General features: G+C 37.7%; 2 protein-coding genes across 2 annotated transcripts in view; one reads left to right on the top strand and one right to left on the bottom strand.

Moving 5' to 3' along the window:
* Nucleotides 1-14,748, bottom strand: part of LOC140154969 (agmatinase, mitochondrial-like) — a 498,181-nt gene that overhangs the window by 357,259 nt on the left and 126,174 nt on the right. The gene's annotated exons all lie outside the window — the stretch shown is intronic.
* Nucleotides 1-14,748, top strand: part of LOC140154964 (uncharacterized) — a 51,533-nt gene that overhangs the window by 14,773 nt on the left and 22,012 nt on the right. The window contains exons 12-26 of the mRNA XM_072177625.1: nt 304-451; nt 1,300-1,410; nt 2,159-2,252; nt 2,666-2,785; nt 3,310-3,398; nt 3,989-4,157; nt 4,705-4,765; nt 5,164-5,293; nt 5,992-6,077; nt 6,712-6,827; nt 9,604-9,684; nt 10,497-10,625; nt 11,403-11,464; nt 12,035-12,133; nt 13,028-13,204. Coding sequence (XP_072033726.1) covers nt 304-451; nt 1,300-1,410; nt 2,159-2,252; nt 2,666-2,785; nt 3,310-3,398; nt 3,989-4,157; nt 4,705-4,765; nt 5,164-5,293; nt 5,992-6,077; nt 6,712-6,827; nt 9,604-9,684; nt 10,497-10,625; nt 11,403-11,464; nt 12,035-12,133; nt 13,028-13,204 — 1,672 coding nt within the window. The remainder of the gene's footprint in view (nt 1-303; nt 452-1,299; nt 1,411-2,158; nt 2,253-2,665; nt 2,786-3,309; nt 3,399-3,988; nt 4,158-4,704; nt 4,766-5,163; nt 5,294-5,991; nt 6,078-6,711; nt 6,828-9,603; nt 9,685-10,496; nt 10,626-11,402; nt 11,465-12,034; nt 12,134-13,027; nt 13,205-14,748) is intronic.

Here is a 14,748-nt window from a genome sequence, read left to right as displayed (position 1 = left end):
TACTTAAGTTTGCCTTCCACGAATGACATGTAAACATGGCAAAGTCCATCCTCTCTTGTCAAATTAAGTGGTTAAGAGGAGTACAGCTGCACAATGAAAGAATGTCAAGGAGTAATATTGTCAGTATAATTCACAATTAAAAGGAAAGCCTCTTTTCCTGCTTTTTGATCATTTCTAGGTGTTGTAGAGATGTTGGCTATGGACATGAAAGCCTTAGGAATGTATGTGTCTAATATTGTCACCATAGTTCACAATTAAAAGTAAATCAAACTTGTATTTTTGTCAACTTTTGATCATTTCTAGGTGTTGCAGAGATGTTAGCTATGGAAATGAAAGCCTCAGGAATGTATGTGTCTAGAGGCCTTAGTTTCCGGGCGGCAGAGTTTGATACCATAGAGACGCCATTGACACCTAAACAAAACAAGATGTATGATGTGGCAGCCCATGTCTGGTGCGTAGCCCATAACAAGTTCTCATATTTGATTGATTGATTGATTGATTGATTGATTGATTGATCAACCTAAATAGACCAAGATGTTTGATGTGGCAGCTCATATCTGGTGTATAGATGACAAGTTCTCATTTCATTCAATCAAGCAATCAATCAATTCATTAATTGACTTAAACAGACCAAGATTACTCTTCAGCCCATGATTGGCGCATTGATGACAAGTTCTCATATCAATCAATTCATCAATCGATTGATCAATAGATTGATTGACACCTAAAGAGACCAAGATGTTCTCATAGCACCACAGAAATGCTTAGTGTTGAAAAATCAGTGTTACACAAAAGTCACAAATCAGTGATTAGAAAAATACCTTACTGCAAAGTAGTGATATGCTGGGTTGAATAATATCCCCGGGGTGGCCACTTCTATTCTGAGGAGGATAACATGCTCGTACAAAAAAATATATAAAAATGGTACTTTTTCATCAGTAAGTGATGTATGTATGTAGTATATTGTTTATGGTTTCAAAAATCGTGGGAAGTGGTATGTTTGACAGGACCCCAAATATATAAAAAATGGCCAAGTAATACTATTTTTTGTTGATAAATGGGACCAAAATACTTGTTTAGGTTTAGGTTATGGTATCCCGGTGGAATATTGACCATTTCGGTAAATACCATAAGCCTTTGTGAGTACACCTGAGAACTTTTTACGTATCGCCGACGTGCAATGCGCAGTAACGATGTTTGAAAAATGATTTGCGGGTCCATTTTGAAAGTCCATATGGGTATTTTTTTTGCCACAAGTACATGTGTATAGGTAATCTTAGCCCAGGTTTTCTATTTCAGGAATGAACTTCGTAAAGCTTTGGAATCCGCTATTGAACGTACAAATACTAGTTCCTCAAGAGTGTGGTCATCCTTCTGGGGGTGTCATCAAAGGTTCTTCAAACAGTTGTGGTGAGTAGCAAGGTCAATAATGCACTCCCAAGAAAATATATCATATATCTGCCTCCCAATTAAAAAACAGTAACTCTTAGTTATTTACTTGCAAGATAAGATGTGTCTGAATTAATTGATTGATTCAGAAACACCTGCAGGTCAGAAAAGACATTCAACCTCATTTACTCAACGCTCATTGTGCATACAATCAATTAATCGGTCCATGAGTGGCCAAACGGTTCCTGGTAAGCCGTATACTTCTACTACAGTATATGCAGTCTACAAGTTCTCTGTTGACAAGGGGCAGTCTTCATTGAACAGCTCTTTCTCAGAGCCAACAAACCTTTAATTTAGCAGATAGGCGAGATCTGCTTGTTTTCTGTAGACAAGGGGCAGTCTTCAGTGAACGGCTCTTTTCAGAGCCACCAAAACTTACAAAAAATCAGCAGATAGGCGACATGTCTACATGTCTCATTCTTAGGTACTTTGTCCTGAAGAAGTCAGAGCTACTCCTGACGAAAGCTTGACAGTTCTAAACTTGTCCGCCGGCGAACCCGCTAAAAAACCCACTAATTACTCATGTTGGGTCACATATTTTTTCTCCTAGTTGGGTTATTTGTATAATGGTTGAAATAATAGAGTTTCAAGCACATTTGGTGTAGTGCTGAAGCTCTTGGCTTCACCTTGGGCAATTATTCCCTCAATCCTGCCAGGTAGTGTTAACAAATGCATTTATTTCAGTAATCTTTATTCACTTTTTTCACAGTCTTGGAGTCAAAGTTCCAGCTGTTGTTAAGGAAGCCAAGGCTGCTCTTGAGAGTGGCCATTCTGTGGTGATAGGGTTACAAACTACTGGTGAGGTATGTATGCTATACTTTGCATTTACCCCTACTTGACAACATTAATGGCTAAAGCCGTATTTGGCTGTCCGTCAAACCATAATCATTTACAAAAAGGGAGATAACATTACTGCTGAAAAATTGTGACGCTTGAGATTGTTATATTGTGATAATACCTCAAAATTAATTAATTTTACAGTGTATCTCATCGCAATTAGATGACAATAATAATAAAAAATCACACAGGGCAGCCTTTTGAGATACGACAGTATATGATGCAGACGACGATATATAACTGATGAAGTGGATTGTTTTCAGCCATTTTGAAAGATCAGTTTATTAGGTGAAAACACAGAATTGCTTGCTAGTGACTAGAGCATTAATTCAGCATAAGATACAAATATACCTTTATAGTGTATCATTTTCCCAAACAGGCTAGCCTGGAGAGCGAGATGTTAAAATCAGATAGCAAATTGACTGAGTTTATCTCAATAGCAAGAGAGATCCTAATTCGCTTCATCAACCAGCACTTCCCTACACAAGTTATTGTATCGGTAAGTAATTAAGAACAGCATTTGTGGTGAAGGGAAACACTTCTGAAAGTGATTTCCTGCTTGAAGGGACAGGAAGAGAAATCTGTGGATGGAGGCAAATCAATTTACCCAAAACAATGCTGTAGTATCAAATGTTATCTGTAAACATTTGATATGGTTCTCATTGCCCATTTTTGGAGCAAATGCATTTTTAAAATATGTTTTTACACGTATTCTTGTAAATACTCTGTAAAGCAAAACAAATGTATTATAAAATGTGTGCAAAACACGCTCAGGCATAATTTTTTTAGCTTGTTTATCATGCCAATATTCCATTAAATTGTTATTGAGATTCTATTGATATGATTTTTGAGATTTTCATTGATAGTAACACCCAAAAATGTGTGTTATATTTTTTTGAAAAAGAATTGCAATGAAAGTAAATATGAGTGAATTTGGTTAGCCATGATTGTATCTGCATGCATGTGCATGTCTTTACAGGGGTGTACATGTCAATTATTTTGTCTTGTGCATTTTACCCTCAGCCTAATGAGCCTCGCAAGGATGATGAGTGGAGCGTACAAGCCAAGAATCTACTTATGGGATTTGCTACAAAGATTGAACTCCCAAACAGGTAATTGTCATACAAAATAAAACTTAAGCTTGCCATTTACAGTCATGGAAAAAAATGTGAGAGGTTTAATTCATTGTTTGTTTATACTTTACTTTTTAAAACTTGCTACTAATCTGTATCAAACTAAATTGTTACTAGAAGGAGAGAATTTAATAAAAGCAAGGTCTTAAATGTAATTTTTTGAAAGAATATGATATTTTTTGATGAATAAAAACAAGCTGCTTTGTAGCAGTTGGTTTAAAAACAGCTGGGGTACTTTCTTGTAGAACTCATCACAAAATCATAGCATGCGAATACCTTCTCCAGGTTGATTTTATATGTTTTGGGGAGTTATTATTGAGTAAAATGCGTTTTAACTAAGGTCATGCCAAGAAGGTGAAAAATGTTCCAAACTTTTGTCTATAATTGTACCTTGCATGACTAAAAGGTAGTAGTGTCAAAACTTGTTCAATGTAGTTCATATTTGTTACTTGTTTTATCAAAGATTTTCTGCAAAATACAATCAAATAAAGCTAAGCAGCATATATTAATTTATTTATATACTTACTTACTCGCTCACCTGTTTATTTATTTGCTTGCTTATACTACAGTCCTCTAGACGAAATAATAGATCAACTAGGTGGTACATCAGCTGTGGCTGAAATGACTGGAAGGCGAGGGCGCCTGGTGCGCACAGGTGGTCCAAACTCCGAAGTTCAATATGAGCTACGTGCAGCTGAAAATAACGATGTTGGTATAGAGAGCCTGAATGTAAAGGAGGTAAGTGTCACCTTATTTTCTGAAGTATAACCAGGGAGTAAATCAGGTTGGGAAGCGACAGAGGGCTTCAGCAGTAGTACAGCTTACCACATTAATACCTCTTTTCTTATCATAAATAATGTACCACTTGTCTTGAGTCACTGAAATTCCAGTGTAGTAGCTGGATTCCTAGCCTCTCAGTGTGTTATTATTTTTTGAGAAAAATGCAAAAATAGTCACAAATTTATCAAGGGGTGAAGTACTTGGATTCCTTGCCCCTATAATATACATAAATTTTGTTACCAGTGTGTAGTTAATTTTTTGAGAAAAATGCAAAATTAGTCACAAAATTTATCAGGGGGTGTAGTACCACCTTAAGGTCATGTCTTTCATAGAGGGTGTATGAATTTCAACTGAAATAAATTAATATGTCAGTCCTGAAGTTGAATAGTCCTGCAGATGATGCAGGGGCAACCAGACGGCAAAGACAAACAAACAAAAAACATTTCAATATACCGGTACTGATATTATTGATAAAACAATTTTGTTCATGACATTTTCCCTTCAGAGAAACAGCTTTATGGAAGGTAGAAAATTGATAGCCATCATATCAGATGCAGCAAGTACAGGTAAGATGACAAAACTGTTATGCAATTTTTACATGTTGATTTATTACTCCATCATTTGATTCCAATTTGTGATGTATAAAGTAAACTTTGTTAAGTTCACTGCAATTTGTGCATGTAACCAGCCTGTCATTCTAAGGGTACAAAAGCCAGACCATCAAAGAGTTTTGCTCCACTTGTAGGAGACACATGATAAGAGTTGAGGGGGCACCAAGTGCAACTTTGTTAGATCAGCCAAAGATTTCTTACTATGTGATTGAATTATTATTATATGGCAACTTACACCATTGTATTCGTTTCAAACATCTTTTTTAATATGCTGCTTTAACTGCACACAATGAACTGAAATTTTACAGTTTCTATTAAATGATGCCTGTCCTCAACATAATGCTTCTTCCCAGGTATATCTTTGCATGCCGATACTCGTGTAGCCAATCAGAGGCGTCGTGTCCATCTCACAATGGAGTTACCATGGTCAGCAGACAAAGCGGTGCAACAGTTGGGAAGATCACATCGCTCAAATCAAAGCAGGTAAGAGCTTGCTTTATCCAACATCCCTTTTTCAAGATATTCTTGTTGATGTATGATGAGATGTAAGTAAGAGATCTTGGTGGTCTTACTGTGTTTGTCATTGAACTCCTTAAAAATATGAAAATATTGCCTTGCATCAGCTCGGTGAAGTCCTCCAACAGAGCGTTTGTAGACTCTTGGTCGGTCTTCCCTTGTATAATCAATGGCCTTAAAGTAACTATTTTAACCTATGGTCTCAATGCAAAATTAAAATGTGCCTCGCACTTTTCGGTCACAACTTTCACTTACATCAGGAGACGCTCATAAGGAGACTGGAAGAAGGTCAAAGTTTGACCAAAATTTAGGTACTTCTTAATTTTATGTTGAGATCATAAGTTGAAATTATTAATTTATGACCAAGTCTGCCAACACAGATGAACTTGGATTTTAAATTGCCCTGTTCTTGCTGGAAATTATAGCATAGCACAGTGGTAGTTGTTTATCATGATGTCATTCTTAATGAAGCAGTAAGTAGTTGATAAAGGGGTCTTCTAATGGTGCAGAATGTGCCATTGATGTACCGCCAGATATGTATATATTGCACCAAAGTAGGATTTTTCCATTGCGGGTTACTATAGTTTTTAATCTTCGTCTGGTTTACTGCAAAAATATTTTATTGTTTCTATGGTGATTAATTGTATGAATTGTGTTTGTTTTAGTGGTCCATTGTACAAGTTGTTAACCACCAATCTTGGAGGTGAGAGAAGATTTGCTGCTGCAGTTGCCAGGCGTTTACAGTCGCTAGGTAAGTTGCTATGCCTCAGTTGAAGTTGATAAAGGTGGAGTCAATTCATTTTTTCCAGTTTGGTTGGTATTAAAATATGTGTTGAGCTATTTACAAGATATTGAATTTCTGCTGATTTTGTGATGAGTTGTGATGGAATGAACTGACACATTTTATTTTTACATTCATCTCAAGATAAGACTTAGCCCTAAAAAAGCACAAGGGAGAAGAAAAATTGCAAATGATTTACAGGTTGGGTGATGTTTAAAGTCATTTGCTAAAAAAAAATCCCCAAAAAACACCGACCGACCGATCCTACTTGACAGATCCATCCGGCCATAGAACAGGGTTTTTTCTGTCCCCTTTGGGTATAGATTATGATTATCCTTGTAGGATTAAAATGAAATGTAATATTAGGATTACAACTGAAAGGAACATTTATATCCGAGAAGCTTACTAATCTTGTCCCAATGAGTTGGAGGAGTCACACCTCTTGGTGACGGTGTCTTGAAGCTATTGACTCTTCCAGGCTAGCCCATTGGGTCTATTTTATTTTTGTTTCCTTATGTATGTATTGTGTAATTTTACTTTGCTTTTTGATGTATTTTAGCTGAATTTGCAAAAATAAATCATATTGCAATTTGTATTTTGCCAGGTGCATTAACACAAGGAGATAGACGTGCTGCCTCTGGAGCAGATCTGACTCAGTTCAATTTTGACACCAACTATGGTAGAAGTGCGCTACGTAGCATGTACTCGTCTATATGTAATGTGAGTAGCTTGTATCACTTATGGTTTGTATTATTATTTAGAAGTCAAGATGAATAGCTTTAGAAGAGTGCTATAGCATGGCAAGGGATAATGAATGATATAATGGTCTTGGTGAAAATATGTAGACTATATGGTAAAGTCATAGTGATGACGGTGCCCATCTCCAATAATAGTGTCGAAATGATGCTCCTTGATATGTGCTCGGATCGTTCCTCTCCTGAAAAAGCCAAGTCTTGATCATAATATCTTGTCAAACTATCGCCCGATATCGAATCTTCCTTATTTAGGAAAGGTCATCGAAAGGATCGCTGTTCAACAGTTGCAATCTTACCTGACAGAAAACCATCTTTACTCGCAAACGCAAGCAGCTTATAGACCCTTCCATAGTGTGGAGACGGCGTTACTCAAAGTTCAGAATGACATCCTGACTGCTCTGGATAAACGCAAAGAAGCCTTGTTAGTGCTTCTGGATTTCAGCGCAGCGCTTGATACGCTAGATCATCGCCAATTGCTGGATCGTTTTGAAGAGCGCTATGGTCTTCATGGAAATGTGCTTAATTGGTTCTCGTCAGATCTCGCTGATCGCACGCAATCAGTTGCCATCAACGAAATGCAGTCCGACCCGATGTGCTTCGGTGTGGAGTTCCTCAGGGATCCGTTGTCGGCCCTTTGGCGTTTACTATGTTCAGCGGGCCATTACAGGACTTGATCGCGCTCACGGTGTTCAATCTATTGTCACGCTGATGACACCCAGCTTTATCTTACTTTTCAACCTCAAGATCGAGATATGGCTGTTCGGAAACTTGAAGCGTGTATCAGTGACATTAGATCATGGTGTAAAATGAACAAGCTAGTTCTCAACGACAGCAAGACCGAGCTCGTCCACTTATATTCCAAATTCAAGAACACATCTTGGACACCTTCAATGACGATAGGTGACTTCACCATTCGTCCTTCTCCACAAGCACGCAATCTTGGCGTTAGCATGGACTCCGTCCTCAGCATGAGTAGTCACGTCGACAATCTGTGCAAGAGTGCTCTTCTCGGTATCAGGAAGATTGGACGATTCGGCAGTATCTGACTCGCGAATCAACCACTAAGTTGGTTCATGCCTTCGTAACATCTAAACTTGATACATGTAATTCGCTGTTGTATGGATTGCCGGATCGCGAGATCGCAAAAGTTCAGAAAGTTCAGAACGTGGCCGCAAGGCTTGTTCTGCGTATCTCGCGACATGAGCATATCACACCCGCTCTGGAAGAGCTTCACTGGCTGCCAATAAAACAAAGAGTGGCATATAAGATCATGCTTGTTACATATAAAGCTCTTCATGGCATGTCACCAGTTTTTTTTGACATCATTCACGTCTATGTACCAACAAGATCGCTGAGATCATCTGCTGAATGTCGACTGAAAGTCATTAAGTCATCTACAAAGTTCTATGGTGACAGGTCATTTGCCTTCGCAGCCTCGAAATTATGGAACGATCTTCCCAGTGAAATTCGCCACGCTACTACTCTCGGCATTTTCCAGTCTCGACTGAAGACACATCTCTTTAGACAGTACTTCAATGGTGATGCATCGTAATTTCTTTTTTCATCAATTATTGTGTGCGTAATTTATTCTTCATGTGTGTTTATTCCGAGTAACCCTGCCCATTAATTTTGCCATCTAGGGAGCAAGATATTATTCTTGCTGAGAGTGATGTGCTGGTAACCTCTCCTCTCCAGGGTTTATTTATGCCATTGCTGTGCCTGCCATGCCATGGTTTGATGTTCCATCCACTGTTTTAAATATGTTGCTTCGTATATTATCATGTTAGTTCTATTGTACTATGTTCCGTGCAATACCAATTTTTACCCAGCCAATTTTTATGTTTATGGGCGTGATATTTATCTCTCGGTCGAGAGTGATGTGCTGGCAACCTCTCCTCTCCTGGGCTTTCTCAATTTTGTCGCATTTTCTCTCCTGTGCGGGTTTTCGCGGAAAGGTGTGATATGCTCGATACGCTGTTTGATTGATTGTATTATTCTGATTGTTATAATTATCTGTATATTTAATTTATATTGCTATGTTGTATTTTGTGATAATAATTGCTCTGTGTATATTTAGTCAAACCCTGCCCATTTGTTATTTCTATTTAGGGAGCAAGACATTTGAAATATTGCTGAGAGTGATGTGCTGGCAACCTCTCCTCTCCAGGGCTTTTACCATGTTTTGTTTTTTTTTCGTCTGTGCCGGTCACAGCTTTTTGATTGTTTTTATGCGGTGGTGTGCTCGAAATGCTGTTTTTTGGGTTGTAGTGCAATTCTATTTTAAACTCTGTGTATATTTACATTTGTATTTGCTTATTATGTGCTTATTGATATTATGAAATATGTTCTAAAGTCATTCTCCTCGTCAGCTTCATATGTGCCTTTTTGTCGTGCCTCCTTGCTTTTTTTTTTTTTGGCTCATGGGAAGCGGCGTGGATTATGACTTTTCTTTTTGTTTATATTGTTGTGTTTAAAATTTTGTTTATTATTTAAAAAAAAAAAAAAAAAAAAAATTGTATTTGTTAGGCCCTTAAATTTTCTTTGTTTGTAGCTTAAGATATTTTAATATGTTTCTGGTTGTGTAAAGCGCCTAGAGGCATTTGCATTAGGCGCTATATTAAATCTGTCTTTATTATTATTATTATTATTATATGATATTTGCTAGATGTGGTTCACTATTCTTCTGTACAAATGAACCTGTTATGCAGATACTCTGTGTTATTTTCATTATATTACTCTAGAGACAAGTTGTTGGTGGTGTGGAATTCTCTAAACTGTCACAGGGTAAGATGGACTTTGCTGATTTCAACACCAGTATGCAGGTAAGATTCAAACATCATGTATTCATGTTGCCACTCAAACATTCAGTATATAGGTGTGTGCAGGGTGGGGATGGGGGTTTGCCAGCAAATGAGGACACACTTGTTTTTCACATTTAAATCGTGGACCTCTCTGCAATGGGGGACTGTCTTCAGTTTCAGGACATCTGCAAATGACCACAATTGTATGTGTAATGTATTTGCGAAATATGTCCTCTATTGTACGTGAGATATAACATCCTCGGTTACTAGATAAAATTTCATACTCACAAAAATACACAAAGAAAATGGTGGAAAAAGTCATTGGTATGTCTATTGAGCACGGATTCAGATGACGGCATTTGCATAATTTTAAACAGCATCCACGTTTGGAGGCAATTACAGGTAGGGGTGGGTGTGCGTACGTGTTCGCCGACAAACGAGGACACACACAAGATTTTTCACCCTAAACTGTGGACCTACTTCCAACTGAGGACTGTCCTCGGTCTCAAACTGCTGCAAAAGACCTCAAATGCATGCTAGATGCTTTAAACGCTATTTGCCTGAAACCGAGGTAAAAACTACCGTCCGCAGGGTGATGCCTAAAATTCCGTTTCGTATTATACACAAAAAAAATCCGCCATTTTAGTCCACAGTTAGGCGATGAAAACATCATACACACGTCCTCGGTTAGATAGCAAAACACAATGTCCACGTTTGGAGGCAAACACAGACAGGGTGTGTGTGTGTGATAAATGGAAGGTTGGTAGAGAGAAAGCAAAACCCAAGTGTAAGGTTATTAACTTTTTAAATAATATATTATTTCTTTCTGGTAGCAATGCCTGAGTCTGATGGGTGTGTTGGAAACAGGGCTGACGCATCTGAAAGTCTCTGATAAAGAAGACAGGAATGTGAGCAAGTTTCTCAATAGGATCCTTGGAGTAGCAGTCAAGAAGCAGAACTTGGTAAGTTGCCTGCCTGGCTGGCTGGCTACAAACTTGATTCACTTAGGAGGGGGAAATTGCAAGTATTCGCCATCAAAGTTATGTAATAATCGGATTAACTACCATAGCAATAGATGAATACAATTTTTGAATAGATCGCCCTGCACTACAAGCAGGTTGCACTCATCACCTGTGTATGTCTGCAATCATAGATAGAATACAACACCACTCTTTTCAAAGATGCTAATCTTACTGGTGCAAATGATTAGCATTTCTTTGACATCTATGGTTCAATGCATAGGTACGGCGTGAACGTTGTAGTGCATGGCGATCTATTCAAAAATTGTATTCATCTATTGCCATGATAATTAATCCTGTTATATCATCACTTCGAAGGCGAATTCAGACATGGTTGAACAATAAATACCACCATCCAAGGCAATTTGGGCCAAAGTGGGAAATACCAGGAAAATATATACTCAACTTATATTTTCAAAACATTTTTAATATTGCAATGTATAAAGAGTGAATAAAAAAAACATAAATGCATTAATTAACATTGGAAAAAAAGTTAACTCAACTAGTGGCATGGGTGATATTGTTTATGTAGGTACCCACCTGGTGTGAGTGAGCATGGGGATCCAATCATGATACCCATGTTGTTTTAATGTCTACTGCAGTAAATTAAATGAGAACTGTCTTTTGAGTTAACATAATGCTGCATGTATGGGTTGGTAAAGGAGAGTATATTCAGACATCAATTGTTTATTATTTATATTATAATTTTTTTCCCGTCAGATTTTTAACTACTTCTTTGAGAGCCTACAAGCAACTATTGCAACTGCAAAGAAAGAAGGAAAGTAAGTAGGAATGTGTTTGTTGTGTTATTTTATGATTTATTGTATACATAAAGCTTTAAGCTTGCTTCACAGAAATGGGTGTTTGGTACAGATTCAGGAGGGTAATAAATAACACGGAACAACATAAAGTGGAGCTAAAGACAATCAAATGACGTATCACAAAGACGATTTATTCACAATATAAGAAACCTAAGTAACAAAGACTACTGCTATCAAATGAAATTTTATGTCGCTAAAATGATGGTGAGTCATACAGTGATGCACAGAAAGAAAAATATGTGTACAAAACACTAGCTCCAAAACAAAAGTGATGGCAGACTGCTGCAGGCTCCACAAAAGTAAAGCCTGTGTTAGGCCCTCATGAATATGCAAGAAATTCACAGCATTTATTTATTTATTTATTTCATTCTTATTTAACCTGGGTTAACCTTTCAATGCACTGGCATTGTTCTCCCAAGGTGCCCATACAAAGCATAGGGACTGTTGGTATATAGTCTTTATATTTTCTCATCTGGATGTCAGCAATGAATTGATCAGTGTTTATTTCTGTGACTTGTTTGTTCTCATTAGGTATAGTGAAGGTCTAGTAGACATCAAAGCATCATCAGTTGAAATGTTGGGTGCACGCAAGCAAGTATTCCTGGATGCCAAAACAAGTACACCTACATAGTAAGTGCTGTCCTCATTAATGAGTGACATTGAGTATCAGAAATTGTAGTTATTTTTTTGCAACATTAATGTCTGAATAGAGGTCTGACAAAATTAACCTGTCAGTTTTCGGTTGGCTTTCAATCCATTTATTTTTTTCTGTACTGCAATTCTTGATACAGTTCTCAACGTTTGTATTATTTTTCACTTGCATGCATTTTTGTAGGCTTCTTTTGATCCTAGGATTACAAATTTAGCACCTCATTAGCATTATTGGCAGATCAATCCTCTTTGAGCTATTCCATTTGTAATCCCCATATGGAAGACAAAACTCCCACACAGGTAGTGTGAATTTCAAATATGGTTATCTGATAGGTGACTCCATTTAAAATATACACCCCTGTGTGGGAGATAACATGTCTTCCATATAATTTGTCCACTCTGAAGTACAAAGTGATAATGCGCGCGTATACAGCGTGTTAACAGTGCGTAGTGCTGTGTCTCTGCTGCAGGCATGTGTGCCTTCAAGTCAGCACAACGTGTGCGCCCGCGTCGGTACTTTGTACTTCAGAGTAGACTGTAGAGGGTGTATGGATTTCAACTGGGCCAGCCCATTGTAAGCAACAAGGTTTCATTAAGTACACCGTTGGATTGAAAAGGTTGTCATTCTGTTGGCAGGTGTGACTGACATCTTCAGGACTGAATCTTCGTAAACTACACAATAATAGTTTGTTTGTAGATTTTTAGGTGTCCTCCAGATAACCACCATGTTTTTTAGTCTTGATGCAGGTGAATGAACAACTTTTGTTTCTTTTCTAATGTTTGAAAAGGACAGATAAAATTTTGTGTAAGCTATTCTAACTTTTCAAATTTGTGGAATTGGATTGATGACTTTGTTCGTTTTGTTTCCTATAGCCACATGTCTATCTCTGTTGACCGTGGTATGACATGGGAGCAAGTTGTAGATAGGGCATCCGTACACACTGGTACACGTGATGGGTTCTACAAATCCAAGAAGGAGCAGTTTGGTAAATACTTGTATCTGCTTGCGACTCAGAAGCCTAACTCAACGCATCTGTTTAGGATTGCAAGGTGAGCACTAAAATTGCATCATGTCCACAATCCTGAAAAAAAGGTTGGCACACTTTGCCTGTCTTTTAGTGTATCTCTGCCCCAGCCCCCCCCCCCCAATTCAATGTTGGATCAAGTCATGCTATAATTGAAGACGGGGATAAAAAGAATTTATCGCGTCTGATGTCACTGTCAATTACGATCCTTGATTGGTTTACACAGGTTAATAGTGCCGATCGGAGAAAAGGAAAAGCAGAAAATGGCGAAAAATTACGTACTTTTACAAGGCAAAAAGCAACTTTTCTAGGCATTGTTGCGAAAGAAAGTTTCCTACTATGAAGACCTAACTTTTGAGATGGTTTGTATGTTTGAAGGTGTAAAATTAACAATAAGGCGCCCGGTTATACCGCCGCGTTCAGCAAGTCATCATCACGACGTCAGCTGCGATAAATTCTTTTTATCTCTGTCTTTCATTATATCAACAGGTCCATGAGACCCTCCAACATTGAAAGATGGGGAGTGAGGAAGGGTGAGATACAGGGTGGAGTCTATGCTTCACATATATCGCATGCATATTTCACTCACCTTTCCAATTTTGATGGGCACACATTTCAAGTGTTTAGTGCCAACTATTTTGTTCCAGGATTGTAGACACCCTCCAAAAACATTTGGAGTTTGAGCAACTATATTTTACTGATACAGCTGTACAAACATTTATTATTGTAAGACCAATCTATTGTCATATTTTTGTGGAGGGTGTCTGCCTTTTGTTTCTTTCCTCAGAAAACACTTGTCAAGAAGCATATATGCTTGTAGACGGAATTAATGGAACGTTTAAAGGCCCTTGCAGTGATTTTCTCATCCGGATGATTGTAAAAATCATCAAAATTCTGATTTTGGTACCTTTGTCATTGTCATTTGTCATAGTCATGTATTTGAATGGGGCTTCAACTTTGTTGAAGCTGCTGTATTCTTTGTGTTTTACCAAATTTTTCATTTCAAAAATACCAAATGACAATTTGAATGACTTATCCTTCACTTTTAATCATTTTTTTTCACTTTTGCTGGGATCACTGAATGGGACTTTAAAGTAACCATCAGTTGGAGATAAAAGGGAATGTTGATTGAATGTACAACATGCTGTCAAGACTTGCTTGATTTACTGATTTAGGTGTACAAGATGGGTTGTGTCCTTACTCTCCTCTGAGTCATTATTCTCCAATCTTGCCTTAATTGTGTCTAATGGTGGGATTCTATGCAACAAATAATGCTCAACCTATTACAGTCACACAATGTTCAATACATCGAAAATGATCAACAACAAAAAAAAAATCAAAATTGATTATGTTTAACAATTGCCCAAGCCTAGTAGTGAGGCTGTCTTTGCGCTTAAATATTTACAAGAAACGTCACGGGATGTTAAGCTGAATCTTCCACAGAGGGAAGGTGATTTTCAAGTAGAGTTAGTTAATATGTTAATTCCATTTAAAATTCATACTCCCCCTGTCAAAGATATTTCGAACATCTTCCACAGGGGCAGTATGGACTTTAAATGGATTAGCCCA

This window comes from Amphiura filiformis, chromosome 6 (genome assembly GCF_039555335.1).
Source record: "Amphiura filiformis chromosome 6, Afil_fr2py, whole genome shotgun sequence".
In the NCBI taxonomy this organism is placed as follows: domain Eukaryota; kingdom Metazoa; phylum Echinodermata; class Ophiuroidea; order Amphilepidida; family Amphiuridae; genus Amphiura; species Amphiura filiformis.
Note: the sequence above shows the minus strand (reverse complement) of the source record. Positions and strands in the feature narration are given on the sequence as shown.